Here is a 27,147-nt window from a genome sequence, read left to right as displayed (position 1 = left end):
ACGTGTGGAGTTCCATCTTGGCGTATATTGTGTGTCGAAATGTGCGTGTCACGTCCCTGTTTGTGTGCGCGTGTGTTATACGTCTTCTCATTTTTCGCGTCTCTTCTCAAGGATGCGTGTGTTTTTTTCCTTTCCACGCTATTAACCCTTAAAAGTGAGAGGATAGCAAAAGTGGTGCCATTCTTTTCCCTCTCTCTCCTTGTTCTTCTCGCTTTCTCTATTCCGCAGTTGCGGAATGGAACGCATCGCGTGCCATCGTCTCGCCTTCCCTTGGTGTGCAGTGAGCAGTGTAGGCGTGCGTGTGTGTGTGTGGGGGGCTTCTTGAGCGCGGATGAGTTTGCGTTTCTTGTCTTTCCGCCTTCCTCCTTTCCTATTTTCTCCGCTCATGCTTCTCGGGTGCCTTTGTTCACGCAGGCCTTTCCTAGGAATTGAGCCTGTGGAGAGAACTCATCGATTGAGCGAGAAGAAGAGATGTACGAAGACGGGGAAGAGGAGGATGGAGAGAGGGCACCTCCCTTCTTGCCCCACATACACCCACACTCACCCACCCACACGCACGCCCTTCTCAATCCCTGTGATAGTGCAATGCCCCCTTTCTTTTTTTCCTTCTACTGCATTTTTTTTTTTCGTTTCACTGTTCATTTAATTTGCCACGCCAGCTTTGTCTATAAGGCATCTGTTTCGCTTGTGTTTCGTCCTTTCCCGTATTTCTATGTTTCAGTTTTTGTTTTGTTTCGTTTTCTTCGCCTTTATTTTGCTTTTGGCTTTGTTGGGCGGTTCAAATGTTCTTTTTGGTGGTGGTGGTGGTGGTGGTCTCGGTTTTGTTGGGTTGGTGGACTGGTTGACTGGTGGATTGGCTTTCGTAATGGGGGTGCTTCAGGCCACACATACACCTCATGTGCTGTTTCTTTTTTATTATTGGTTGATCGGCTGTTACTGTGGCCTCTTTTCTAGTTTTATCTGTTCTTGCTGAAAGGCACCTCAGGAGCTCACACAACAACCACAGGCGGAAACGTGATTAAAAAAAAAAACGGTCACAGACGCACATCTCCTGTTTCCAAACTCCTATCGGATGGATACTTTGCCGTGGCGCACCCCCTTTGTATGACTGACCTTTGTTTTGTATGCACTCGAGCCGCCCATTTCGCTCGCTCTCTCGTCATCGCGGGTGTGTGTAATCATTGGATTCGAGGATCTCTCTTTTTCGGTTCACCTCCGCGGACCGTTCAGTGAGTCACCGAGCGACCCTTGTTAATACAATACCACGCACGTTTTTTCCCAACCCCTACACTTACACTGTGAAGAGGGAGAGAGGAGTGGGCAGCAAAGGATGATGAGGTAAGCAGGATCAGGGTGTCACGTTGAAGTATGGACGATAAGTTCTCAAAGCTTGAGGGGTATGCTGCCAGGAGCTATGGATGAGCTTCTCGCACACCCCATCACTGACACCCATTCACGTACACGCTATTTTACCCCCACTCACAAGGTACAGAAGGTCTAGAGATGCAAAGGCAAGCGCACAAGCAAAGAGTCAGTGATGACAGCAAGAGGAAAAGAGGTGCCCATGGTAGGAGAGCGGGCAGCAACGAAGGCCAAAGAGTGAGTGTGTCTGATTGTGAAGGACGAGGAGAGTCCTGTCACTTCAAGGGCTGAGGAAGGCAGAGGGGGGGGGGCGAGGGCCAACGCAGATGGTAAAGGAATAGGTGGGCTGGGGGCACAAGGTAAATAAGAGAGCATATATATATATATATATATATATATGTTGTGGGGATGACGGTGAAGTGGATCCTTAACAAAGGACTCGCCTCTTGTTCGCTCTTCATGCACGGGTACTTCGTGTGGGCACTTTGGGCTAGTCTCTCTCTCGTCTTCACGCTCCGTCTCTTTTCCATCTACCTGTGCGTGCTTCCCCCTCCCCCTTCTCTTTTCCCCTTGTCGCTTGATCTCGCATACGCTCGTGTCTCTTTTTGTTGTTGCTGCATGCTTCTGTAAATGCCAGTGCATCAAGCGATGTGTGAACAGAGCGTTTCATGTACACGTGGGCTTTGTGTGTGAATATACACAGAGAGGGAGAGAGAGAGAGGTGTGTACTGGCTTGCGCGTCTCTCTCTCTCTCTCTGCGTGTGCCCGAGTTCTTTCCATGTTGTCATTCATACCTTGTGCTCTCAGACCAGCGCCACCCGCTGTGCTATTCCTGTTTCCCTCTTAATTGTTTCGCGTTCTGTGGTTGCCGATTCTTCGTTTCTACGCATCACTTTCTTCATGCCCCCCATTGATTGCTTTTTTTTTTTGTCGGTCGTTGTTCTCCGTTCTGAGGACGACGCCACAGCGCACTGCTCGAATCACGACAGCAGTCAGGGCGGGTCGGAGAATCAAGGTGCAGAGGTAGAGGAAAAAACGACGCGGCAGATACCGTTAAGAGAAGGTTGAGGTGGACGGGTGGCGAGAGGGTGCCGTTCGATGATGACTTGACGTTAATTCAACAAGTGAGGCTTCGCGTGGACGTACGACACCACGACTCTTTATTTTTTCCCTTTTTTTTTCTGCGACGGTCGATAACTTCGTAAGGAATGACGGTAGTTCTGATTTCTTATCCCCTTCCCTCCGTTTCCCCTTACTGTCACTGCTGTTGCTGTGTGTGTGTGTGAATACTGTTTTCCTGTAATTCAGCTGCTATTCACCACTCGCAGCGGTGACAGCGGGACTGTAGTGCAGTCTTCTTACTCCCCCCTGTACCGTAGCCCCTGCAAGTATCGCCTGACCTTCTTCTCTTTAACTGTTCTTTACGCATTTCTGTGCTTGGCATTCCTGAGAGCACACGATCACTTCTATACGTGTGTATGTTCTGCGCAAGAATTGCCTACGAAAGAAGAAGACGAGGGAGAAGGGAGTTTGGTGAAACCGAAGGTGAGGTGCGGGGTGGGGACGGAGGACGGCACGAGTGATGCGAGAATGTGTGCGAGTGAGCGAATGGGCGAAGAACGAGGAGTCGGAGGAGGAGGATAAGAGATCGAATGCTGCCGGCGAGGCAAGCCATCATCACAGCTGTGCAAAGGGGTTTCCTTTGTGCGTGCAGTGCGGTGTGCTCAGCCAGCTCTGCAGACGTGAACAAAGAAGAGGAGACGAAGAAGTGAGGTCGAGGAGAGAAGAATAGGAGTGAGAAGCGGAACGACGGATCAACGGAGTCAAAGAAAAAAAGAGGGAGGAGGAGGAAAGCGAATGGGCGGGAAAGTAGAGAATCTCGCAAGGCTCACCGCCGTTTCACAACACCAGGAGACAACAACAACAACAAAAAGGAAATGCATAACTTTCCATACACACACGAGCGCTGTTCTTTCCTCTGCGTCTTGTCTGTTTCACCAATGTGTGTGTGTGTGTGTGTGTGTGTGTGTGCGCTTCGCTTTCGTCCTCTTTTCGGTGATTTTTTTCTTTTGTGTGCCCTTGTTGGTTGGAAGTGCGCCCCTCCGAGAAGCGGAGAGGAAACGTGTGGAACGAACTAACCGAATGAACGCTTGAGAAAAACACAAGAAAGGGGCAGCACCAACGGAATGGCGAACGGACTGAGAGCGATCTTGCCTGGAACTTAGGGTCACACACACACACAAACCCATCCACACCTATGCGCAGATGCGGATTCATGCGCGATCGTATGCATCCCGAACACGAAGCCTCAGTGCAAAAAAGGGGACTCTCATCGACTTGTTCAGGCGCTCATGCAACTCTTGGCTCTCATTGTTGGGCTTTGTGTGTTATGTGCGTCTGTTGATCTGTGCCTATGTTCTCGTGTCTTCTCTGTTCAAGAGAATTTGTTGTGTGCTCAGTTTATTTTGCAAGGCTCTCAGGCCGTATCAAGCGTTTTTTTTCTTCCCTTTAGTTTCCCCATTCATTCTACGGACATGATCCTGCATGTGTGTGTGTGTGTGTGTACGTGTGTGTGTGTGTGTGCGTGTGCGTGTGCGTGTACGCGTATGCTGGTCGCCTTTTTTTTTTCTTGTTCAACGTGGCAAACGGAAAAGAGTGAAGGGTGATAGAGAAAACCCGCCATAAGCACGAGCAAAAACAGAAAGAGGAAAAGCGAGAACGCGAATAGCAGCAAAAAAGGACAGGGGTGAACAGGCCACTCCCCCCCCCCCCCCCCAAAGAGCCTCTTCACGGAGGAGTACAGAGCAAAAGAGACGGAGCAGACACACCGACACAGAAGAAAGCCGATAGGAAAAAAAAAAAAACAAGCATGTGTCAAAGAGGAATATGGGTAAGGAGGCTAAACGAAAAAGACGGAGAGCAGCGCACGATTTAAAGTCAGAACAACAAACAGCCGCAACAAAAAGGCCGAGGCGTTTTGTGTCTCTCCCTTTCCACTGTTTTCCGTGTGTTGCGCTGTTTTCCGTTTCGTCTACGTTTTCTTCTTCCCCCCCCCCCCCTCCTCCTCCTTTTTTTTTTCTGATTTGTTGTCTTGTGTGCGAATCGGTGTCGTTTTGTCTGTTTTGTTGTTGTTGTTGGTTGGCGCGTGTCTCACTTTTCTGTCCTTCTTGCTGCCTTTGCCGTTTTTATTTCTCGTCTCAGGCCCGTACGTCATCAACAACAACAAAAAAAAAGCGAAAAGAAAAAAGAGGCGAGACGTTCAAGCCATTACCGAAGGTACAGTCGGAACGGGGAGGTGGAAGGAGGGGGGGGTAGAGGGCCTACCCTTTTCTTTTTTTTTTCGGCTACTTCTCGCCCCTCCCTCTCTCCATTCTTGTACAGCAGCGGCGGAGGTACAGACGTGTGACTACACGCGGAGTCTCATACGTTAGCATGTGTGAGCTGCAGCGCTTCAGCTGCACAGGGAATGAACGGAAAGTCTGATGTACATGTGTGCGCGCGTAAAATCAGAGGACGCTACATCACATCAAACTCATCGCTGCCCGCACGCCTCCACTTTGTCAACTTTTTTTCTTTGCTCGTTCTCTCTTTCTCTTCACCGCTACTCTCTAATGTTGCTGTGGTCTACGTGTGCGTGTGTGTGTTTACCCCCCCCCCCCCCCCCTTTTCTTCGGCAAATAACTTACAGAAGCAACAGCGACGTTCACAGGTTCCCGATCCCCTTTCCACACACCCACACCCAAGTACAAACACCGAGGCCGTATCGCGACCTGCAGTACATCATGTTTAAGAACGAGTACGATAACGACATCACGACCTGGAGTCCGACGGGTCGGCTCTTTCAGATCGAGTATGCGAATGAGGCTGTCAATAACGGTTCGGCGACGGTCGGCGTGAAAGGGAAGGACTTTGTGGTGCTCGCCGCGCTCAAGCGCAGCCCTGTCGCGGAGCTGTCCTCGTACCAAGAAAAGGTCTTCGAGATTGATGAGCACGTAGGCATGTCCATCTCGGGCCTCGTGGCAGACGGCCGCGTGCTCGCGCGTTTCCTGCGCACCGAATGTATGAACTACCGCTACATGTACGACAATGGCATGCCGGTAAATCAGATGGCGAACATGATCGGCGAGAAACACCAGCGCCACATCCAGTGCAGCGGTAAGCGTCCCTTCGGTGTCGGCCTGCTGCTCGCTGGCCACGACCGTCTGGGGCCTCACCTGTACCAGACGGTGCCGTCTGGTGATGTCTATGACTACAAGGCCACAGCGATGGGCGTGCGCTCGCAGGCCTCCCGGACGTACCTGGAGAAGCATTTTGAGAGCTTCCTCAATTGCACCCTCGATGAGCTGGTCGCGCACGCGCTCAAGGCCCTCGCCTCGGCCACATCGGAGGGCGTAGAGCTGAATGTCAAAAACACCACCATTGCCATTGTAGGCAAGGATACCCCCTTCACCATCTTCGAGGAGGAGAGCGCGCGCAGGTACTTGGACGGGTTCAAGATGCGTCCAGAGGACCGCGTGGTAGCGGCGGATTATGAGGACGAGGAGGTGCTGCACGAACAACCCCTGGATGTAGAGGAGTAAACGCAATCTCCGTGACGGAGCCGTTGACATGAACATTGCACCACGTGGAATTGCATGCGTTTGCCTATGTATCTGAGGGCACGCGAAGTAGGAGAGGGAGATGCTGTATCACTCCTTCCTCCGAGCCCCTTATGACCTCTCACGGCGACAGCATCGCTATGTGTGTAGTGAGCTTGCTCCGGCTCTCTCCCTTTGCCCCCCCCCCCCTTTTTCATTTTCTTCTCCGTATGCTGGTCCCTTCTGCATGTCATATGCGTGCGTGCGCATGTATGGATGTCTGAGCAGCTTGCTGAGTGGTGGTGGGTGAGTGGAGTAGGTAGGGGTGTGGGGGAGGGCAGCAATATCCCCTATTCGTTTTACCCCTTATTGACTGTTACCCTCTTCTTTCTATCCCTACAATAGGCGTGCGTAGCTGTGTTTTTGTTGGTGCCTTGAGACTGTGTTTGATTGAGGCGACTGAGTTGAAGGCGCAGGTATTCGTTGCATGAACCCACCTCCGCCTCAGGGGGAATGCATGAGAACAGAAATGTTTTCAGCGACAGGGATTAAGGGGGGGGGAGAGGGAACGCATGTGTGACTCGTGAACTCACTCCTGTCCTCGCTCGTACGCTACACTGGTCATGACGGAAAAAATGCTGGCCGCCCCGCGAACCGTGCAGCTTCAGAGAAATGTTTTGAGAATTGCTGGAAGGGATGCAAACGTCATGGTGCTGGCGTTCTGTGTGTGCCGTATGCTCCCCCTCGCCCCGCCATTTTTGCTGCCTTCGCAGTCGGCTCATCGATATTCTTTAACGCTTTTCTTCTCTCTCACCCCTCTTCTCCGCTCTGCTCCACGCTCCCTTCTTCACAGGGAAACAAACATATTCCCCTTTTGGCACCTTCACCACAGCACTGTAGTTGTACAGCAATCGAGGGTTCCTCACAGGACACACACCTCTCTACCTCCCTCCCCCATTCGCACACTGAAAGGCGCGGTGTTCCTCCTCCCTGAAAGCGAAGGCGAACGTCGAAAGTGAAATAAAAAGAACATACAAAATAACAACTCTGATGCCCCGCAAGGCTGCTGCTGCGACCACGAAGGAGCGGTCCTCTAGCGAGGAGAGCGTCTCCAGCGAGGACAGCATCTCGAGCCTTCCAATCATCAAGGAAGCCCGTACGGAGGATGCGACTGTGACTGCTGCGCAGGCACCTACACGTCAGCTCTCTCCACCGGCCACGTCTGCGGCCATGCCAGGTGCTGCCGAGGAGGTTGTTCCTCTTGCTGCGCTCGTAGCTGTCAACGTGGACCGCAACGAGGAAGCTAGTTTTGGGCTTCTGAAGGAGCCGGGCCCGCCGTCCGCAGATGTCCGGCGCGTCACGACGGAGGGCGAAGGCGCACCTGCCATTCCAACAGATCTGCTGCAGCTCCTAAGCGGGTAAGGTGGGAAGCCTGCAGTCCGTAAGGTGAGGAAGGCAGGTGTGCCTGGTGGAGCGAGAAATCCTGCAGCATTGCCGGCGACACCACAAACAGCGACTCGCACCCTTCGGTACTGCGCACCTGTTTGCTGTATTGCAGGTGCGTTCTCATGTGTGGACGTCGCGGTTCACTTGCCGCTGTTTTGAGGAAATGTCCAGAGTTTCTGCCTGCTGCACTAACAGTGCGCTCGATGACGCATGCCTGACGGCGTGTGTGAACCTGCTGTTGGGCATGGGTGCTGGTATTTTTTTTGTTCGCGTATGCTGACGTGTTGTGAAGCCTCCAATGGGCGCACAGGCGCATTGCTCGATCAGCGAGGAGTCCTGATCAAGTCAGGCAGGCTAACACCAACAACTGAAGCTTATACAGGTGTATAATCGCCATTTGCCGAAAAAAGAAGCTTTACTGCGCTACTGAAACGCACAGAGCGTCCTCTCGTTCTCATCCTCATCCTCGATATGTCTACTGCACGACTTGCCCTTCGTGTAGCGGCGCAACATTGTTCCGCTTTACTAGTACCGTGGTGCAGCAGGGAAAAAGGGCTCCCCATGGCGCTGCTTGTTCCCTTCAGGGCTTTCGTTATGCCTCCTTTCTTGTTTGGTGTGCGGCAACAACGGTGCGCATATGCCCACTTGCTTCAATAGTACGCCCTCCCTCCTCCTTCTCCTCTTCGTTCTTTTCCCTCTATATTGGCTTTTTCGTCCTGCTGTCCCTCACCCCCTCCCCCGGCTGACAAACATCCTCAGCACCCCCCCCTCCCCACGTCCGCCTACACCTTCCTCCCCCTCTCTCTTTCTCTCACATCTGCGCGTTCTTGTGTGGGCAGTGCAGCGGAACACGCACTAGGAGGGACACACACACAGAGAGAGAAAAAAGTGCTTCTGTATTCAAGTGGAGTCACATCGCTTGTCTAGAGGGCCACAATTTGCGTGCTGGACCTTACGATACCCCACTCTCGTCTTTGCCTTGACGACCCCCATCACACGGAACTCACCTTCACCGACAACTACAGTCATCTACACGCCCCATACAGCCATACACACACAGATTGCACAACAGTGGAACGCAGAGAGAGAGAGAGACGGAGAACTCTACACCATCGTAGTTGCTCCTTTTTAGTTGGCATAGAAGGTGCTAGCGTCTGCCGGGTGCACACCACGCCGTAAATACCGTGCCGTATTTCAGTCCACGCAGCACCAAGTCCCTTCAGCGACCCATTTGCTCCGCAGCAGACAAAAGGTGCTTTCTGCACTGCCGTTGGAAGGCGTGCGTCACAGGCTTTTTTGTTCTCCCTGCTCGCGCCTGCCTATCATTCTCATCTGCAAGCCAATTTTTGGTGATGTCGGCGAAGAAGTCTACCCGATCGCGATGCGAGCCCTCTCCGCGCGCCTCCCAGCACAGCGAGGAGGTGAATGCGGCGTCAGAGGTGTACGATGTGGCATCCCTGCTCATGGACGACGCAGCGGCCACTCCGCACCAGCGTGGCTCTCAACCGCCGCAAAAGGCGTCCAAGAAGACGTCCCGGCAGGATAGTCGCGGAGGCGCTGCTGTTGACGGAGCGACTACTGCAGCGCAGCAGCCGATCTTGGCAGCGGCTGAGGCCGCCTCCCTTGCCGAGTCGTCGCTACAGCTCCTTGTGAACGGCACTAGCGTCGTGTTGAGTGCCACTGAGGCAATTCTCTCTGTGTACCGGGGTGGAGACAAGGAGCGAGCCCTGTGCGCTATTCTTAACGTGCTTGCAAAGGCGTCCGGCGTCGCTGAAGTGGAGCTGGACGCGAGTGCGCTCGTCGACGGAGTGGAGATACGGCCACTCCTGGAAGAGCTGTATGCGCGGGTACCGGAGGACTCGGAGGCGTACCTGCTCGTGAATAAGGATGCACAGTACAAACGCTTTCGGCGCACCCTTCCGGCGTGGTGCGCGTTGTTGATACAGGACGGCTTTGCGTCGGACGTGTTGCTGGACGAGACCTTTTTGCCTGTTCTCTCACATTGGATCATCGCCATGAGCGAGAGTAAGTCGCGTTCCTTTCGCCATACTGCTACTGTGGCACTGCTCGCGTTTGTGCAAGCGCTCTCCAGCGTGGCTGCTGACCTGCAGAGTCAGCTGGCGCTGCTGCGCACGAAGAAGGAGATCAGCGCCGTTCAGCGGAAGCGCGACAAGGTCGTCGAGTGGCGCGATCACATCTTCTCGCAGGCCATCCATCAGAGACTGCGCGACATTGCTCCAGATATCCGCCTCGCCGGCTTCCAGGCACTCCGTCGGTGGATTCTGGAGTTTCCGGACGAGTTTATGACGAACAAGTACCTGCGCTACCTTGGCATGCCGCTTCACGACAAAAGGCCAGAGCTTCGAGCCGAGGCGCTGGACACAATTTTGCAGGCCCTCGCCCGCGTCCCGGATGCCTACAGTCGGCTGCATCTGTTCCTGCAGTACTTCACGAGCCGACTGGTGGAGCTGAGCAACGACGTTGACCTTCACTGCGCGGAGCTGGCCATTCGCGTGGTTGCCATGATGGTCCGCAGCGACAACGACGTGCCCGAGGGAAGTGAGCTACTGAGCAACGAGAAGGTGGATCAGGTTCTCTTGACTCTTTTCGACGAGCGCCCGACCATCCGCGCCGCCGCGGGTATCCTGCTAAAGGTCTTTATCCACTGCCGTACCTCGGCGGAAGAAAGCGAGGCAGCCCAGGTGAGTGTTGCCACTGAGCTCCTATGCTCCTTCGCTGCCACGCTGCGCTCGCAGTACCGCGAGGCAATGCCCGAGAAGTACTTGATTGACGCTCTCTGGACACCAGAGAGACCGCCGCTGTTACTGACCGAGTTCCAGCCCATCCTCGCTGCCGCGCAGTCGGACAAGCCGCTCGACGCCCTGGTCGGCTTGCAGTTGATGGCGGCACTGTTGCTGAAGGTGCAGGGACGGCTGACGCTGGGGCCAGTGCCGAAGGATGACCGCCGCGGCGGCGCGGTGACAGCAAGCAAGAAGATTCCGCCCATGGCAAAGGAGGAGGCGGAGGTGCTGCTGCATCGCCTCAGTGAGGATGCAGTGAATGCTCTGTGCACCATCCTGGAGGTGCACTGTGGCACAGAGGATATTCTGCAAGCCGCCGCGGAAGTTTGTGCTGCACTGGACCTCTCCACCTTTACTTCACAGCGTCATCAGGCAGCCCTGTCAGTCCTTCTGATTGAGCTGCGGAAGGCAACGCTAAACTCACCGTGCACCGCCCTGGAAATACGCGAGAGTCTCACCAAGGCGTGGCATCATCTGGCCTTCACAGCGCACCCACTGCGCACCGAAGCGCATGCCCACCTGCAAGAGCTACTCAAGAGTGTCATGGTGCAGTTTTCGCGAGCGGCCAAAGCGTTGTCGAGAGGCAGCGAGGGAAATTCGCCGGCTGATACCGCTGAAATGCTGCACGCGTGCGCCCGTATGAACCTGGCCTCAGCCCTCGCTCCTATCGGGGCACACTGGCCACAAATTCAAACGGTGCTGGCGGAGATTCTGGCGGCGCAGCCGGCTGCCGACGCGTCGCTAGTGATGTTGGTGGTTGGCACCGCCGTGCAGTGTCTTCTCTGGCAGGTGAGCAGCTACGCTGACGAGACGAACCCGGCGCTGTCACTATCGGATCTGAAGGCGCACATGCGGGACGTGGTGACCAGTGTGTTGCGGTATCAGGCGGAGGCAGAGGACGGGGCGCACGCCATCGACTCACCGGGTGCTGCGGCAGATGGCGTTCCTGTGCTGCCACGTGCGGAGGTGTTTGCCTACCTCTGTGATCTTCTGGCTCTCCCGTATTACGATCTAGCTCAGGTGCAGCAGGAAGTGCTTGTGCGGCTGCTTCGCGGATTGTACGAGCAGCTCTCTGCAGAGCTGCGTAGCGCTCAGGACTACTTGAAGGTGCACTTGCTGGGGCACAGAGCCCAGCAGCAACAGCACCCATCTCAAGCTTCTAACTGGGCGGCAGCGGGCCTGGCTGAATTAGTCACGGCGCGACGCGTCTGCTCGCGTGTGGAGGCGCTTCAGCTCCGGCTCGTGACGAGCGTTTCGCGACTCTTCCTCTTTAAGCGGCTTGACTCCGTCTTGGCGGCGTCGTTCTTATCGCTGTGGACACACACGCCGTCAAAGGCGGTCTCCAATACGTTCAAGAGCCTTTTCCACACTCTGCGCGATCTCGCCGGTGACGACGGCTTTACTCTTGAGCGGGACATCCTCCTCGCGGCGTACCATTACTGCGCCGAGGTTGGCGCGACACCGGTTTCTGTTGAGGCGCTCTACCAGATAGGGTTAAAGCTATCTTCGTTGCACTTTATCGGCACAGACCGGCTGTACTCGTGCTGTCCGGCCATGGTGCGCTTCGGCGTGGACTTTGCCACGTCAACAGACCCACTTCTTCTGCAGGCTGTTACGTCGTACGCTGGAAAGCTGCGTCCAACTGATGCGCTCCACGTGCTGCGGGATCAGCTGAGCCGGAGCAGCATGTTCACAGAGGCCACCAACTCTTATGTGCATGCTTTCGTGGCTGCCTTGCGGAAAGCTGCAAAGCTCGACGACTCGGCCGTATCCTCGTCAATGGCTGGCGGGAAGCGCCAACGGGCTCTGACCGGCGCGACAGAGCTGGCGGAGGAAGAGGGCATGCTCAACGCGATCACGCAAGGCTTATCTGCGGGCGCGAACGCTGCCGCTGGTGCAGCCTCCTCGTCTGCCCCCTCAGTTGACCGAAGGCAACGTATCTCGGTCGCGTCACGCGTGGTGACCGCTGACGGCTGGCACGTTCGTGCTACTGGTGCGAGTCAGGGTAGTGCAGAGGATGTCGTCGAGGTCGATGCCACGCAGGATCAGCGAACCGTCGCCGCCGCCGCCCGTCCCCACCGCTCTGTGGTCAATGTTCCCACCACGCAGGAAACGGCACTGTCATCCCTGGCGGATGCGTTGGACAGCGACGAGGTGTTTGTGGCGACCGAAGAGTACGAGTAGGCTCATCCCCTTGAATCTGGCATGCCCCCCCCCCCCCCTCCTCGCCCTTTAATGCGCACGCTTATCTAGACAGCGACAACAGCCTAGGACGGAGCTGATGGATGCGTTCCCAATGAGCGACACCTCTCTCTTCCTCCGTCTCGGTTGAGGGCAACACGCATAGGATGGCAGTGAAGCAGCAGCGGCGGTGTTTTTCATTTTGTTTGTGGGGTGATAGTGGTGGCGCTGGAAGGCAGGACTGGGCCTGTATATGCGATAGACCAAGAGAGGGAAGTGTGAGTTGAGTAATAAAAGACCAACGGGAGGGGGCCATGGTTGATCGTCATAGAAGCGCACTGCTGCGCTCTTGCTATCGTCGATCCAGCAATCCCACAGACTGGATCGGCATTATGCGACATAGAAGAATAGCGCATGTGCAGGTGTGCTCGTGCGTTGAATATGTGTTTTTTTTTTCCGTGCGTCTTCGTGCGGGCTATGCGGTAGGTGTGGCGTTTGAGGCATCCTGATTTGTGTCTTTCCTCTCACTTGTCTTGATTTGTTCTTCGAGCAAAGGAAAGACAAGGGGTTTCCTGCACGCTCACCGCTCATGCACAAGAGGGGAAGGGTAAACAGCGCGCGAACGGGAGAGTTTAGCGGGACTGGATGATGGAAAGGGGGGTAGAGGGAAGTGACCGACAGGCGCCGAGCGACGTGCGGTAGTGCCCTCCCCCAGTCTTCTTAAGCCATGTACCCACGTGGTGCAGTGCTGATTTCTTTCCTCCTCGTTTGGGCGTTCCGCGTCTTTGTATGGGAGTCCCTTTGCACTCTTTTTTCCGTTTACTTTTCCCTTTTGTTTGATACTCTGCATGCTGTGATTCTCTCTCTCAGCTCAGTGAAGAGAGGGGGAGGGGGTCGCAGCGCCAGAGGAAACTCAGTGACCAAGACGACAGAAAACAAACGATTGGTAAACACTGCCGCGATGAAGAGCTTAGGATAGGCTGTCTATTGCGTCACAGAATTCGTGCAGAATGTGTACGGCGGTGTTGTGTGTGTTCGATGTCCCCGGACGTGTCTGTCTCTTGAGCTACCAGGGGTGATGCGAGGCTGCCTCGGGGACTTGTTTTGCGTCGCTGTTGCAATGACCGCAGCCAACCGCCAAATCTTCTGGTGTTGTGAGGGTTGCGCGCTGTTTCGCTTTAGGACATCTTTTTTTCTGCTTTACCTTCACCTCGCTAAAATCATACTCGTCCCTGAGTCTGATGCGCGTAACAGCACAACTCGTCCTCCTTTTCCTTGCTTCCCTTTCCCACCTTGCGATTTCTACCGCACCTTCTCTGATCAACGAGCACACAATTACACCCACACACACCTACCGCATAACCACAGGGCACACTATCGATAGTCTCTGCTGCGAGCAGGGTTTCCAATACGAAGGAGCACCGAAGGAGGGAAAAAGCCAACAAGCAAAATATCCTCACTGTCGCTCTTCTGCCTGACTGGCTCGTCACACTCCACGCTTACGAAGAGTACCTCTGCTCCCTTTCTTTTCGGATGTGTGCGCCCACGGATACTCCCACAAATACCTCTCCTCTTGTACCTTGTCATTCTGTTTTTCTCGCTCTCACGTCTTCAGTGCGTTTCTTTCGACGAGTACGCACCCCAACTCGGCGGGCCTTTGTGCGTCTGTGAGTTTGCCTCCCTTTTTTGTTGTGGGGCTTTTCGTTGAGGATTCGTACTACAACATCTTCTTGGATACTTTTTGGCTGTCTTATTTGTTCTTTGTAGATCACGACTGTACTCTCAACGCTCTCCTTTTTCTCTGTTTTCTTGTGCATGTATGCGGGGCGTCCCACCATCTGGCTGGCGTCCATCCCCCTTCTTTGTCTCTTGGCGCTGTCGCTCTCTCTGGTTTCACTGTTTTCTCTTTTCACCGCCCCCCTCCCCGCTTTCATCGTCTCGTACTTGTTGTCGCAATCTCTGATTCTTTTCGCTTCTAGATTTTCTACTTTGTCTTGTCGTCGTCTCAACGGGCTGCTGTGGGTGTGCGTTGCCCCCCTCTCTCTCTCTCTGTGCCCCTTCAACTCTTCCCTCCCTCTGTCGCCTCCGAAATTGCCGTTTCAGCACTGCTCGGCTTCTTTTTGGGTAGTTGGCTGATTGTTTTTTTTTTTTCGTGTTGTATTTGTTCTCCTTCCCCACAGAGAGCCTCAGGTTGCACTTTGGCACTGCAGCTACGTTTGCTCTCTCTTTCTCTCTCTCTCTCCCTCGGCTTCTGTGGTCGGCGGGCGCGTGTCCTTTCCCCCTTTGCGCGCTTTCATTTTCTGCTACGTACACCTGACTCTAGCCTGGGCATGCGTTGTATGCCTGTGTCTGTTGCTGCACTTTACTTTCTCTTACACGTTTCCTGCTGCACTTCCACCGTCGTGCGCGCAGACTCTGTAGGCTCGGGTCTCACCTAGATATGTCGTGGTACGGGGCTCACATGCCGCTCATGGCGACTCATGTGGCGCCGCTGTCACCGCCGCTTGGAGCATCTGGTGCACATCACAGTCTTTCACAGCGGCGGCAAGCGCTCCAGTCCATGTCAGCAGAGGAAGGTGTTTGTCTTTTTCAAGACTTGCTGCCTCCGTCTTTCAGTGCTTCTCCTCACCGCACTGTATCGCCGGCAAAGCGTAATGCGCGCAAGGCGGCGCGGGAGCTTTCAAGCTCTGCCTTTACGGACGCACGTTGGCAGACGAGCCCAGGGGCCGCAGCCAAGAGTAGCCTACGCGTATCACCTCTGCTCTCCGGCTCGGATGGAATGGGGGAGGCTCTCCAAGTGCCGCCATCGTCTGCTTTCGAAGACCCGAACTCGTGGGCGCACGAGTACGCGCTTCTTTGCGCAAAGCTTAAGCGGCCAGTGGACTCGGTGTGCGTGTACCATGACTACGGGGCTTCCCTTAAATTGCGAGTAACGATGCGCCATGCCTGCATGGTGAGTCCGCTTCCCGACCTAGAAAGGGTGCAGGAGGCACTCCGTCGCCGTTTCCAAGGCCACGCGCAAGGGGCTTCGTACGACCTGTACGAGCAGCAATGCTCAGCGGACAGCTGCTCTCCCGCGGAGTGGGAGAATGACACAGTGTCCGTGGCAGCGATCCTGGGTGCGACTAACGACGTGCGTGGCGCACATCGACAGCAGTGCAACGACATGTTTTTGCCACCGCCCACAGTGTGGTGTGTCGGTGGCTCGATCTACGACAACGAGATCGTTGTCTACAGCGCCGTGTCGGGGCAGCGTCTGCTCCGCATTCTTGATCCCAAAATGAGGGTTGCTGTCACGGCTCTGCAGCACGCGCCGTTTCGTGGATTTATGGAGGCACAGCAGCTGCACCTTCTCCCCGTACGAGAGCCACACAATATTCTGCGGCTAAAGGCGTCACAGCTCGTATTCACAGACTACGTGTGGTGTGGCTTGCAGGATGGCACGGTGCGGCTTTTGCCTGCAAGCCACCACCACGTCCGCTCTTGTGGGGCGTCGTCGTCACTCTCTAAAGCTCCCTCCGCCGCGATCGTCTACGAGTTGCCGCGCTACCAGGGCGGCGCTATTGTGTCGATTGTGTGCAGCCCCTGCCATGACATCTCGTCTGCGTTCGGCGACTCGCTGAAGTGGGGACTGCCGAACCGGGTGAGCGATGCGGTCCGGTGCATGACGGCGGCCTCCAGTGCCGATGCCGATAATGCTAGAGCTGCGGAACAAGCTGACGGTGAGACGGCTGACCCAGCCTTGCGGCAGCACCTCTCGCTGGTCTGCATTGCCGCGACAGATGCCAGCGTGGTTATCTGGGACGTTCGGCAGGTCTATAAGGCTGTGGCAACGGCCCAGAAGCAGTGGCAGGAGCAAAGAGAGGGAATTCAAGGCCACGGTCCATCGGTGTTGCACCGCGGCGGTTCAAGGTCGCTGTTTGTCGGTGGAACCGCTCTCTCTGGCACTCCCTCCTACTGCGATGCCTCCGCTGCGGTGCCCGGTGCAACTGGAATGTCCAACGACGTCATTACGTTCGACTACTCCTCTCCTGTGCCTGGGCTGCAGAAGATGCAGGTGCGGTCCAGCTGCACTTTAGTGCAAGTGAAGCCGTTGGCGAAGCTGAGCGGCGGCTTTGCTGGCCTCACGGTTCTGCGGTGGGTATCTTCGCTCATCGTTGCAGGCGGCTGCAGCGCCCCTGCACGTCGTGATGCACGGAGGGCGACACGAGACTCACGCACGGCGCCGCGCGTGGTTGAGGGAGTGCCGCGCATCGAGCTCACCCAGGTGCAGACTCGCTTCGACAAGCGTGAGGGGCAGCGCGGTGAGCTCCAGTTGACGGAGGAGGAGATGCAAGGCGTAGAGCAAGAACTGGAGCACATGATGCCGCCGCTGGCCACCGAGCCGGCGCAGTCGCTGCGCGTGAATCTGCTGGTGGCGGCGGACTGCATGGGTACCTTGCACGTGTGGAACCTTGATGAGGAGCTGGATCGGTATAGCGCGGTGAAGGAGAGCTCGTTGGGGTGGCCGGCCAGCTTCGGTGCTCTATACTACTCTAGTTTGCATTCCATGTCGTCACGTAGCGAGGGACACTTGAGCGTGAGCCACGAAAGCGATGCGTCTCGACCCGCATCAAGGCCATGCTGCATGAGCGTACGGCGCACCTCGGCATCCAAGGGCCACGGCAGGACTCGTAGGTCAGATCGAGACTCCAAGAGCCGCCGTTCGTGCAGAGGCCTTGGCCTAGTCGAGGCGCGAGAGAGTCGTGCTCGCCTTTCCGAGCTGCCCTCCAACATGGCATCTTCAGCACACAAGTGCGACGCCGAGGCCACTACAAAACGAAAGAGCCTTCAGCGTGCCTCGGCCGTCCGTAGCAGCACCGAGGAGCGCGATTCGTCGCAGGCAGGACAAGGTCGGCGCTACCAGGCCACTGCGGAGCGGGAAAGCGTGCGGATGAGTGACTGCCACGGCACTGTACCTGGTCTACCCTACTCACGCAAGTCTGTCGTGGTTCCCTCCGTAACAGCCCACCAACAAGCAGCGCTGAACAATGCACTGCCGCCTCTCCGTGCACCACTACCGAAGAATGCCGCCCCTATCTCCGGCCCTGCCAAGGCAAAGAAGGTGAAGAAGACTCGCAACTCTCGCCAAGGGACGTCCGGGTCCATGCTCCGCTCTCCTCTGCAAAGCACCTCGCCATCGCGCGGCTCTGCTCAACGGTCGAGTGCTTCTCCAGGCCGCATCGCAGAGTTACCTCACTCTACGCAACTGCAAGCCAGCTTGCACCGTAACGCAAGCATGCAACGCGGCACTTCCGTCACGCCAAAGAGGGGGTGTAGCAATACGAGCTCCGGGCAGGACTTGTTGATGCCGGCGCAGGCAGCAAAGTGCCAGATTCGATTCGGACATGGGGCGGGAGCAGCCATCACAGATGTGGTGATTGACCTGCCGCCGCACATCTTCACGACACTGCGTCGTGTCCCTAAGCCGTCCAGTCGAGTTGCATCGTGGCACCATCGTCCTACCGAAGAAGAGGCGGGCGCGCGGGTTCTGGAGAATGAGTTTGAGGAGCTGACTGAAGACAAGGCGCTGTTTTTCGCTTTCCAACGGCTCGAGATGTACGTCGCTGTCGAAGGCGCGATGTCGATGGTGCGCTGTGTGCCGCAGTGGCTGCTGCCAGACGGGGACGAGCGGGAGTTGTTCAGACAGCGGAACGGCGACAGTGGGCGGGAGGGTTGTGGGGAGCTGGCTATGAAGGAGACGACAAGGGTGGCGGTACAAGAGTGGATGGCGGAGGTGGCGATGCCGGACCGTGTGAGCATGGGCGCCTTCGACCTGCAACTTCGCAAGCGCCTTCTCGATGTGCACGCCCAACCCATCACGCAGCTCTTCTTGGACTTGTGGCAAGGTCGGTTGTGGGTGGCGCGCGAAGACGGATTTGCGTCTATTTTCGCCACCCGCGATAAAACCGTCGTCTCTCGTATGACTCACCCATCTGCTGATGCTCTTCTTGCTCCACCTTCGGCGCAGGAGTGGGCGAAGCTACAGGAGCAGGCGTTGACGCGCAGCCGCCTTAACGACGCGCGAGTGGCAAACGGTTTTGGGCTCGAGTGCCACAAAGAGTGCCATGAACTCGCACCTGCCCACCTTACGCAAATCCTCCCCATCGCCGTCCGACCACAGCGCGCACTGTTGCTGTTGTGTAGCGCCTATGGTGGCGCTCCTGAACCGATATCTGACTCTCTCGCAGCGGCAACCGTTACTGTGTCACCACCCCGCTCGTGCCAGTGCCCACTGGCACTCGCAGGACAGACGGATATCAGCGACTTTATCAGGCCAACAGCGCTAAAACTGCAGCCCTTCTTGTCGAACAACAGCGACACCGTGGCGAGCAACAGTGGAGCGTCAAGCACCCCGCAGTCCTGTGGCGTCGCGGCCCTCGTTTGTGTGGATGGGCGGTCGGATATGAAGAGTCTCGCCAAGTCACGAGAGGCTCAGCTGTGGCGGTGGTTGCGTCAACTGCAGCTCTGTCGCGCTGAGTCAGCTGCCGTGTGCCAAAGGCAGCGTCGGCGCTACTATGCGCTGTGCGAGGGCATTGGCAGGAGCGCGGCACACATCATCCAGGAGATTGGGCACTACGCCTCCCAGTCCTGCCTACGCACCTATTTTCACCTATGGAAGGATCATCTAGCGTTGTTTCATCACACGCACATCATGCAACGACAGCGTGCAGCGCGGCTGGAGCGCGAGCGCGTGTTGGCGTGTCGGTTGGAGGACGTGCGCGTGGCACGGCTGCGTGGCACGTACTACGTGCGATGGCAGCGCCTTCTTGCCGCTGTTCGGTGCCGCCGTCGTGAGGAGGTGCTGACTCGGTTTGCACGGGCAGCGGTGGCAGGACCGCGGAGCTCGCGTACTTGGGGCGACACCGGCCGCCGCGGCCCGCTTCCCACCGCGTCGATGATGGAGCACCTCCATCGCTTGTCAGCCGTACGGACGTACTGGAGGACGTGGCAGGCGTGGACAACCACCCAACGACTGCAGCAGCATCGTCAGAAGGGCCTGAGCTCGATGCAGCAGTGTCCACTGCCCCTCTCGCGCACCCGCTCTTTCATGCCATCAGCGGCCGCTATGGCGACACCACCTAACCGTGTTCGATCGGGGCATCGAACCAGTGCTGACGACTCTGCAGCGGAGGTTATGACGACACCGTACCACTCGACTCACAGCGGTGGCACTTACTTGTGCACGTCGTCACTGTCATCGCCACTCGGGAGCACCTACAGGACCACTGTGGCGGGCGGCAGTGCTGTGGCTCCTCAGTCACCTTGCACCCACGGCGGTGCAGGCACTGTGCCGGCCGTGCCCCCGCCGGCGTTGGAGCTTCTTCTCACTGAGTTGCTGCGGGCCCGCATCTTCGTGTTCCACTTTAGCGATGCGCGCAGCTCGGCAATCAGTGTGCTAGACGAGTCATGGACTGTCATGCTTGAAAACGCTCAATCTGGCGCTGAAAGCGACGACGACGACGATCGACGGTTCAGCGTGTTTCGCTTTGCGCTGCTGCCGCTGCTGCAGGGGCTCATTTCAACGGCGGATGAGGTGCTGCCGAACCTGTTTAACGAGTCCGTAGCGGAGGAAGTGTTGTCTATGCTGGTGGGCATCGCACTTGCAATGGACTACGTGACGGCGAATGCCGAGGAGATGTGGTGGATGCTGCGCGAAGCGGCTGCTCTGACAGGGTGCTCGACCGTCATCAAAGGTGCCGAACCGCTCCGCAGCACCTTTGATGCGTCACTTTTGATACTTCGATCCTACGCGATGCGCGCCTTCGCATCAGATATGGAGGCCGCTGAGGCCTTGCGCGGGCTGGCAAAGGGCAAGAAGGTCCTGGCGCAGTTTCTCGACTTTGCTATGGAGCGAGCAGTGGCGCGACGGGTAGCACACATCTAAGCGGCGCTGCTTCTCACGACTGAAGAAGTGTAGCAGGAAAGAAATGCCTTTGCTTCTCTGTGGTGCACGGCGCGTCCTTGTCTCCCTTCCCCTCCCTCTCGTACCTGTCGTTCTGTGCATCTGCGACTTGCCGCGCGCGGTGGTGAGCGGCTTCGCTCTCGGACTCTTCGGGCAGGCTGGCACTCACGCATATGCGAATGCACCCTCAATTTTTTTCTTTTTTTTCTACATGGTGAGAGGACATGGACTGCGGCAGAAGTCAAACGGGGCATGCTAACGGATGCTCCCCCCTACGAGAAGCCACGTCGTGACGGGCTCTTCTGCCGCCTTCGATTTTCCTTCCACTTCTCTAGAGCGCACTTCTTCTTTAAAGACGCGTGCACGTATGAACTGGCACGTGGAGATTGGGGGGGGGGTGAGGGGAGGGGCAGCAGCATTGTTGTCGAAAATGCCTCACGGGCTGATGCCGTGCTCTTGCACCACACGTTTTCTACTTCAGCTACTCTCCTTCCGCTCAGTTCCTTTCGTTTTTATTTGCTTCTTCCTTCTCCGCCTGTTGTTGTGAATTGTTTGGATGCGGACGTTAGATCTTCACTTGCTAAACTTAAAAGAAACAAGCAAACACACGCACACACACACACACACACACAAGCTGAGGTGAACGACCCAGCGGAGAGCGAGAGTGTTCACTCTGTTGTGCACGTCTGTGATAGCGTCATGATGGCTTACCGATACCCACGCCTACGCTACTGCTCTCGTGTATGTGAAGTGCCATTGGTGTGGGGCCCAAGATAACGGGACCTGAGTCCCCCGGTCTCTGCTGTCTCTGTGCATGTGGGCGGTGGCACATCAACGCTGCGGTCGAAATCCTTCATGCCCATCGCAACGTCGTTGAGTGGGGTCTCAATGGCGTTTTCTTGTAGCATTGTTAGCGTTGGAGACTGCCACGCCGTTGACTTTTTTCTGCACTTCCACGTCTTTTGTGTTCTTCACCGTTCTTGTCAACGATTTCCCTCGATGCCTCATTTTCGTTCACCTCTCATATCGACTCGCTGTGCTCGTTACTGCGGGTACCTCCGCTCCCCTCCACCCCCCACTCCTTCTCCCCTCTCCGCCAACGGCTTCGGCGCCGAAAGCGTGTAACGGGCCCGATTCCAAGGGAAAAACAACAAGAGCAAATAGTAAACGCACACAGCGCTTAGATTTTTCCTTTTCCTTTCTGTTCTAGATACATCACACCACGGCGTAGCCACTGGATCCACCCACCCCCTATACAGGCACACGGAGCACCAAACAGGTTCGAGGAGTAGGTGTACGTGCACCACCCTCCAAGGCACAGTGCGCCGCACACCTACCCGTAGATTGTGTTCTGCGTCTCTGCGTGCGTATCTTCATTGCCACGCATCGAAGTCATACCGTAACGCGTATACGTCGCTGCTTTTCTCCTCTTTTTTCTGAGTCAAAGAGTGATTGGTGAGCGCTCTATTCTCTGCGTCTCTCCCTGTACAACTACTCGGATACACCCTTCTGCCGTGTGCCCCCCTCCCCCCACTGTGTTGTCGGCGTCTTTGCGTACAAGTCTCGCCTTCTCCACAGCGCGCAGTCTTTGGTGGATATTTCTTCTTCTCCCCCTTTCGCATACCTTGCTAGGAGATGAGCGCTACACAGTCCGCGGCAGAGAGTGGTGTGAGCAGCCTTCAGCGTTCCGGTTTCAGCATCACCGTCGGAGACACGAAGTCCATTGTGCTAGCGTTGCAAGCGCTTCAGAGCAAGATTCGCTCTCTTGAGCAAGACCGTGACTTTCACCAAGATCAGTATGAGGTGGCACTACAGGCTCACGAGCGGTACAAGCTGGACATGGAGCGTCAGATGGAGCAGGAGCGTGGGTCACACCGTAAGAGGGAGGCGGATCTGCTCGAGCTACTGCGCAAGGCTCGCGAAGAGCGGACACAGCTAGAGGATACCCTCAACGGCAGCAAGAAGGACCTTGGCGGCTTTCGACGCGAGCTGGAGCAAATGATAGCCACTGAAAAGGAGCTCTCCAGCCAGCGAGAGTCGAAGATAAACATGGAGGTGGCGAAGCTGCGTGCTGACATCAAGGAAGAGCAGACACACCGAGCTGCTCTGCTGGTGACAGTGGACAAGCTGAAAGCGGAACGCGAGTCAGCTTTGAGGACGAATGAGCAGCTTCGGATGGCTATGGATGACCTCCTCACTCGCTACGAGCAGCTGCAACGGCATCGTCCGTCGCCCCAAGCGGCGACGCACCGGCGTTCGAGCAGTGGCCTCAGAGGTGAGGCACACTTGCGCGCAGCACCAGCCACCGGTGCGTACCCACGCCCCCTCGTGAGTAGTCGCACCCGCTCCCCCAGGCATGCACCGTCGCGCGAGCTTCGAAGACTTGCATTGTCTGCACGCCAGCGTACGGTGCTTCCTGCGCTGCACCACAACTACGAAGACCCAACATGCAACTCGATTCTCCGTGATGTGCGCGTGGTCCCCGACGAGGCCCCGCCGTGCCCCTACCCATCAGTAAACTCATCCCTGCATCAGCCACAGCCGGACCCAGTGGGGACGACAGGAAGCGCGAACACGGCTCGCAGCAGGCAAGCTCTGCTCACACAGACGACAGCGACGCCGTCGCGATCTGGAAGGCCATCCGTTGCTCGCCGGCCATCCGAGAGTGGCGTGGCTGGCCCTTCAGAGCACCACATCAGGGCGATAAATGAGGTGGAGGCGCAGCTCCGAAAGGAGCTGGAGGCGCTACAGCATCGCTACGATGATACAATCGTGCGCGGTGCGTCCGAGGAGGTGCCACGTGAGGTGCTCGCCGCTGCTCTGCAGCGCATTTCGGCCCTCATAGAGCAAAAGAAGGAGCAGCTAAAGTTGCTCAAGGAGGCACGGATGGAATTGGACGGGGCGGCGTCGCTTTACGCAGCCAGAGGCGCAACTACGACGGTGAACGGCGGCGGCGATGGCTCACCGTCGACGTGGGCGACGCAGAACAAGCACACCCGTCGCACCTTGCTCGTGAATGAGCTTCGCTCCCTGCTGGCCGAATCCGCAAAAACCACTTGAGTGCAAAGCTGCTGGCGAAAATACCACTGGTGAGCTGAAGAGAGCCTCTGTTGGCGGCACACGCACCCTTGTCGCCTCGCTAGCTGCTGGTCAAACGCTGTTACCCAGTTGTCAGGTTCGCGATGGCATAGCAACATTGCCTTGCTTCTCCTGATAGGACCGTCTCTTGTTCCTCATCAAATTCGTCGCAGTGTAGACGCTCCTGCGGGCAGCCCCTGGGTGGGCGTTAGCTGTGCCGCTCCGAGACTAGATACGTCCCTGCCTACTTGCTGTTTCTCTGTGTGTCTGACACTATTCGTAGAGGGGAAGGAATAATGCAGTGTTTGTGTGTGTGTGTGCGCCTGGTCCTTCTCACGCCCCCCTTTTGCTTTCTGTGTCCCCTCCCAACCCTTTGCCACAATGACCGCCTCCTCACCTCCGCGTGACGACGAGATACACACCCAGAGAACTTAGCAGAGCACAAAACCTCTACAGCTTTCTGGACTGCGCACTGGTGCGGCTTCCTCCCCCACTCCCATTGTTTTTCTTCTCTACTGCTCCCTTGCACCTTGATGATGGCGACGCGATATGGCCTTCTTCGGGCTGCTGTTGCTTAGACGTCAGCACAGCATCGGCGAACTGCGTGCGGACACGCCCTGCTGGAAGCGAAAACTACTGGTGAAGGTACAGACAGAGAGGGAACCATTCGCTTCATGGGCTTCCATGAGCTTTGCGTTGCGTGTGTGTGTGTGAAGGTTTCGCTTTCTTCCCCTCTCCTTGGCATTACTTCGGTTACCAAGGCCCACTGGGTAGGCTACGCACAACACCACTATCAACCACTCTCTTCATGACTCCGCCATTCCCCCATCCTCCGATGAACATCTCCTGTCTGCATCCCCTCCGCCGTGATACTATTCTCTTTCCTTGCATTCTGTCTTTTCCTGCTCGCGCGTAGCTCTTTCGCCCCTCCGTGCGCGCACAAGCGCACACTCGTAAGCTGGAAAGGAACGACCGAAGACGAGAGGGCAATTGCTAGCTGGGGAGGAGTTTCACTTTGTTTTTTTTTTCCCGCGGAAGCCCCAGTGCGCGCACCTGCAGTTTCATCGAAGAGAGGACAAGGGTGGCAATGTCGACAGCGATACACACCGGCACAGGCACTGCGCATTCCTCGCGAGATGAAGACGTGGCTGTCTGGACACTCTCGCCTCAGTCAGGAGAGATGCACGACCTCACTCTCGAAGAATTGTATAGCTCTCTCTCCGACCTTGGCCACAATCCTTATGGTGAACTGGTGTACACGAGAAGCCACCTCGCCTCGAAGCATCTCCGCGCGGTGCCGGGGCTGCAGCAGTATGCTCATCTGCAAAGACTCTGCGTTAATGATAACCACCTCACAGAGCTGGATGCGGTGCGCTACATGCCACAATTGGTGCATCTTCACGCATGCCACAACCGTCTCACCTCGGACGTGTTCGCATCCCTTGCCGCGTCGGCGGCCGGATGCCTGGAGCAGCTCTACCTGGACGACAACTGCATCACCTCACTAGACGGGTTGGAAAAGCTGCCCTTCCTGCTCGACTTTACGTGCCGCAGTAACCAAGTGCGGCATCTCCCTGCACACTGCCTCTCTGCTGCCCAGCGACTCACACGCTTTTCGTTGAGGGGCAATACGCTCGAAAGAGTCGATACCAACGCCTTCGCGGTGGCACAACTGCTCCGCGAGTTGGAGCTGAGCGAAAACTTGCTGTCAAGCACCGATTTTCTCTACTCTGTCACTTCGAAGATTGAAAAGGTGAACATTGCCAGTAATAGCGTGCGCCGCTTGAGCGCCGCCGTTGAGGTGCTCTCCTGCTTATCAGTGCTCGACGTTGGGCGGAACGAGTTGTCAGGGCTAAAGGAGCTGCTGGTCCTCCGCCGCCTCAAGGGCCTGCGCACCTTGGAATTTGCGGGGAACACTGGTCTGGAGCACCTGCCACATCACGCATCCGGAGAGGACGGGCGCCTGGGTGACCCGCTCGCGACAGCGATGCACGGAACCGAGTACCATGAAGAGGTGGTCATGAGTGATGAAGAGGAAAACTGTAGGTCGCTTTGCTCTGGCGGCGACAGTAGTGAGGCCCCAGGCACAGCGAGCATCACCACAGCTACCACTGGCGCTGCGACTTCTGCCGTCGCCGCGGGAGAAGGTAGCAGCGCTCTTGAGAAGAGCAGCACCCTGAGCCTCGTCTTCAGCGCCACCGACAAGCTAGCCGAAAACGCGGGCGACTCAGTTCCGAAGTACCGCCGGTGCAGAAGCGCGATTCCGGGGTGGGGGTTCTCGAAATCATTAGCGGTACAGGCAGCGACACCAACCACTGCCGCCTACGCGGACCTCGCCGCCCCCGAGGCGCACAGCTTTGTGCATGCGATGGGCAGTATGAGGCGTGACGGAGAGCTCGATGTGCGCGTGCACCACCAGAAGGAGGTTCTGGCGCTCCCACAGGAGGAGCAGGTGTATCTGTGGACGCTGTCGGTGTTGCCCCAGCTGACGATGGTGAACGGACGCCTGATCCGCCCAGAGGAGGTGGCGAAGGCGACTTTTCTCTTTGGCGCGAACGCCACGGAATGGGAGGGTGCAAAGTGAGTGTCGAAGGAATGACGGCAGATCTTTTTCGGTACATGAGTAACAGGACCGTCCCCTGCGGGTTTGCGCGATTTGGTCGTATCACGGCGTTTTGCAGCTTTGCTGGGAATGGCCCAAGCGCTGGTAGTTGGCTCACGATGGGTTGTCGTGCTGGTTTGAAGACGGCACCATCGGCAGCATAAGTCTTCCGCGTCTCTCAGTGTGCTTGTTCGCCAGGACCCCTTTCTACTTTGCCCCGCCGATCCTTTACATCGCCCCAGCTGCAAACCACCGCACCTCCCACACCTTCATACGAATACGCATGTATAGTAAACGACCTTCCTGTCTTCGTAGTCCTTGTGCTCATGCAGCAAGCAGATGAAAAGCACCAACAACTCGAACTCTCGAATGTTTCTCACTGCCCCGCCCTCTCCTGTCCTGCACAACCCACCCACCCACACCCACACACACCTTTGTGCTTTGACAGTGTTTGCGTATTTTCTGCGCTGGGGGAATCCGGAGCACCTATCTTGTGCCAATAGGACGGCCGACGTTCTTCATGACGTTTTCCCTGACGAACTGCACGGCGTTGGCTATGCTCTTCTTCCCCTCTTTACTCCATTCTGTTTTTTCTACCCGTCCTTTCCCTTCCACCGTTCATAATAATGCCAGCTACCTCCCCGTGGTGTCAGGATCTGGCGCCCACTCATTGTGGGTATGCCTGCTGCCGCCAGAACCTCCACCACCGCGCGTTTCTCCTATGCGAGCCGGCGAACTGGCGCTGTGCCCGGCGTTCGATACGGAGACCTCTCGGCCCGCTCGAGGCCCCGAAGCACACCCCATAGGACGCCACGATCGCCCACGCGGTGAATGTGCGCATCTCCCTCGCGCTGTGCGTGGGCTTCCCCCGTCGGGTGTCTACCGCTGCCCCCTCCCCCCTTGTGCCCCCTCTGAAGGACATGCTGGGAGCTCTGTATGCGCAGACACACGCCTATGCAGGGCCCCTCCTCCGCCTGGCCCATTCACTGCTGCCAAAAGGTGTGCGGGCTCGGGGGGGGGGGGAGACGGGTAGAAGGCGCGCGCTGTCACCGACTCCCAGCAGCGTCCCGCCGGGTGCGGCCCATGCGGGCAGGCCGTCCAGGACATCCTCGACACGTGGCCTCGGCAGAAGTGGAAGAGTGCGAAGGCACAGCG

At 56.8% G+C, this 27,147-nt stretch overlaps 6 protein-coding genes across 6 annotated transcripts; all 6 read left to right on the top strand.

Moving 5' to 3' along the window:
* Positions 1 to 5,144: 5,144 nt before the first annotated feature.
* On the top strand, positions 5,145 to 5,942 carry LBRM_35_1750 (putative proteasome alpha 1 subunit; the record flags this gene model as incomplete). Its single annotated transcript, XM_001568745.1, has 1 exon — positions 5,145 to 5,942. One exon carries the CDS (start codon positions 5,145 to 5,147, stop codon positions 5,940 to 5,942), a length of 798 nt encoding a protein of 265 aa, XP_001568795.1.
* A 1,047-nt stretch (positions 5,943 to 6,989) lies between these two features.
* Positions 6,990 to 7,361, top strand: LBRM_35_1740 (conserved hypothetical protein; the record flags this gene model as incomplete). Its single annotated transcript, XM_001568744.1, has 1 exon — positions 6,990 to 7,361. One exon carries the CDS (start codon positions 6,990 to 6,992, stop codon positions 7,359 to 7,361), a length of 372 nt encoding a protein of 123 aa, XP_001568794.1.
* Positions 7,362 to 8,737: 1,376 nt separating this feature from the next.
* LBRM_35_1730 (conserved hypothetical protein) lies at positions 8,738 to 12,370 on the top strand (the record flags this gene model as incomplete). The annotated part of the gene is made up of 1 exon (XM_001568743.2): positions 8,738 to 12,370. The coding sequence occupies one exon, from the start codon at positions 8,738 to 8,740 to the stop codon at positions 12,368 to 12,370; it is 3,633 nt and encodes a 1,210-aa protein (XP_001568793.1).
* Positions 12,371 to 14,807: 2,437 nt separating this feature from the next.
* On the top strand, positions 14,808 to 20,294 carry LBRM_35_1720 (conserved hypothetical protein; the record flags this gene model as incomplete). Its single annotated transcript, XM_001568742.2, has 1 exon — positions 14,808 to 20,294. The coding sequence occupies one exon, from the start codon at positions 14,808 to 14,810 to the stop codon at positions 20,292 to 20,294; it is 5,487 nt and encodes a 1,828-aa protein (XP_001568792.2).
* Positions 20,295 to 21,947: 1,653 nt separating this feature from the next.
* Positions 21,948 to 23,372, top strand: LBRM_35_1710 (conserved hypothetical protein; the record flags this gene model as incomplete). The annotated part of the gene is made up of 1 exon (XM_001568741.1): positions 21,948 to 23,372. One exon carries the CDS (start codon positions 21,948 to 21,950, stop codon positions 23,370 to 23,372), a length of 1,425 nt encoding a protein of 474 aa, XP_001568791.1.
* Positions 23,373 to 24,477: 1,105 nt separating this feature from the next.
* On the top strand, positions 24,478 to 25,974 carry LBRM_35_1700 (conserved hypothetical protein; the record flags this gene model as incomplete). The annotated part of the gene is made up of 1 exon (XM_003723191.1): positions 24,478 to 25,974. The coding sequence occupies one exon, from the start codon at positions 24,478 to 24,480 to the stop codon at positions 25,972 to 25,974; it is 1,497 nt and encodes a 498-aa protein (XP_003723239.1).
* Between the last annotated feature and the right edge of the window lie 1,173 nt (positions 25,975 to 27,147).

Source organism: Leishmania braziliensis, chromosome 36 (genome assembly GCF_000002845.2).
Source record: "Leishmania braziliensis MHOM/BR/75/M2904 complete genome, chromosome 36".
Classification (NCBI taxonomy): domain Eukaryota; phylum Euglenozoa; class Kinetoplastea; order Trypanosomatida; family Trypanosomatidae; genus Leishmania; species Leishmania braziliensis.
This window is presented reverse-complemented; position numbering and strand designations above follow the sequence as displayed.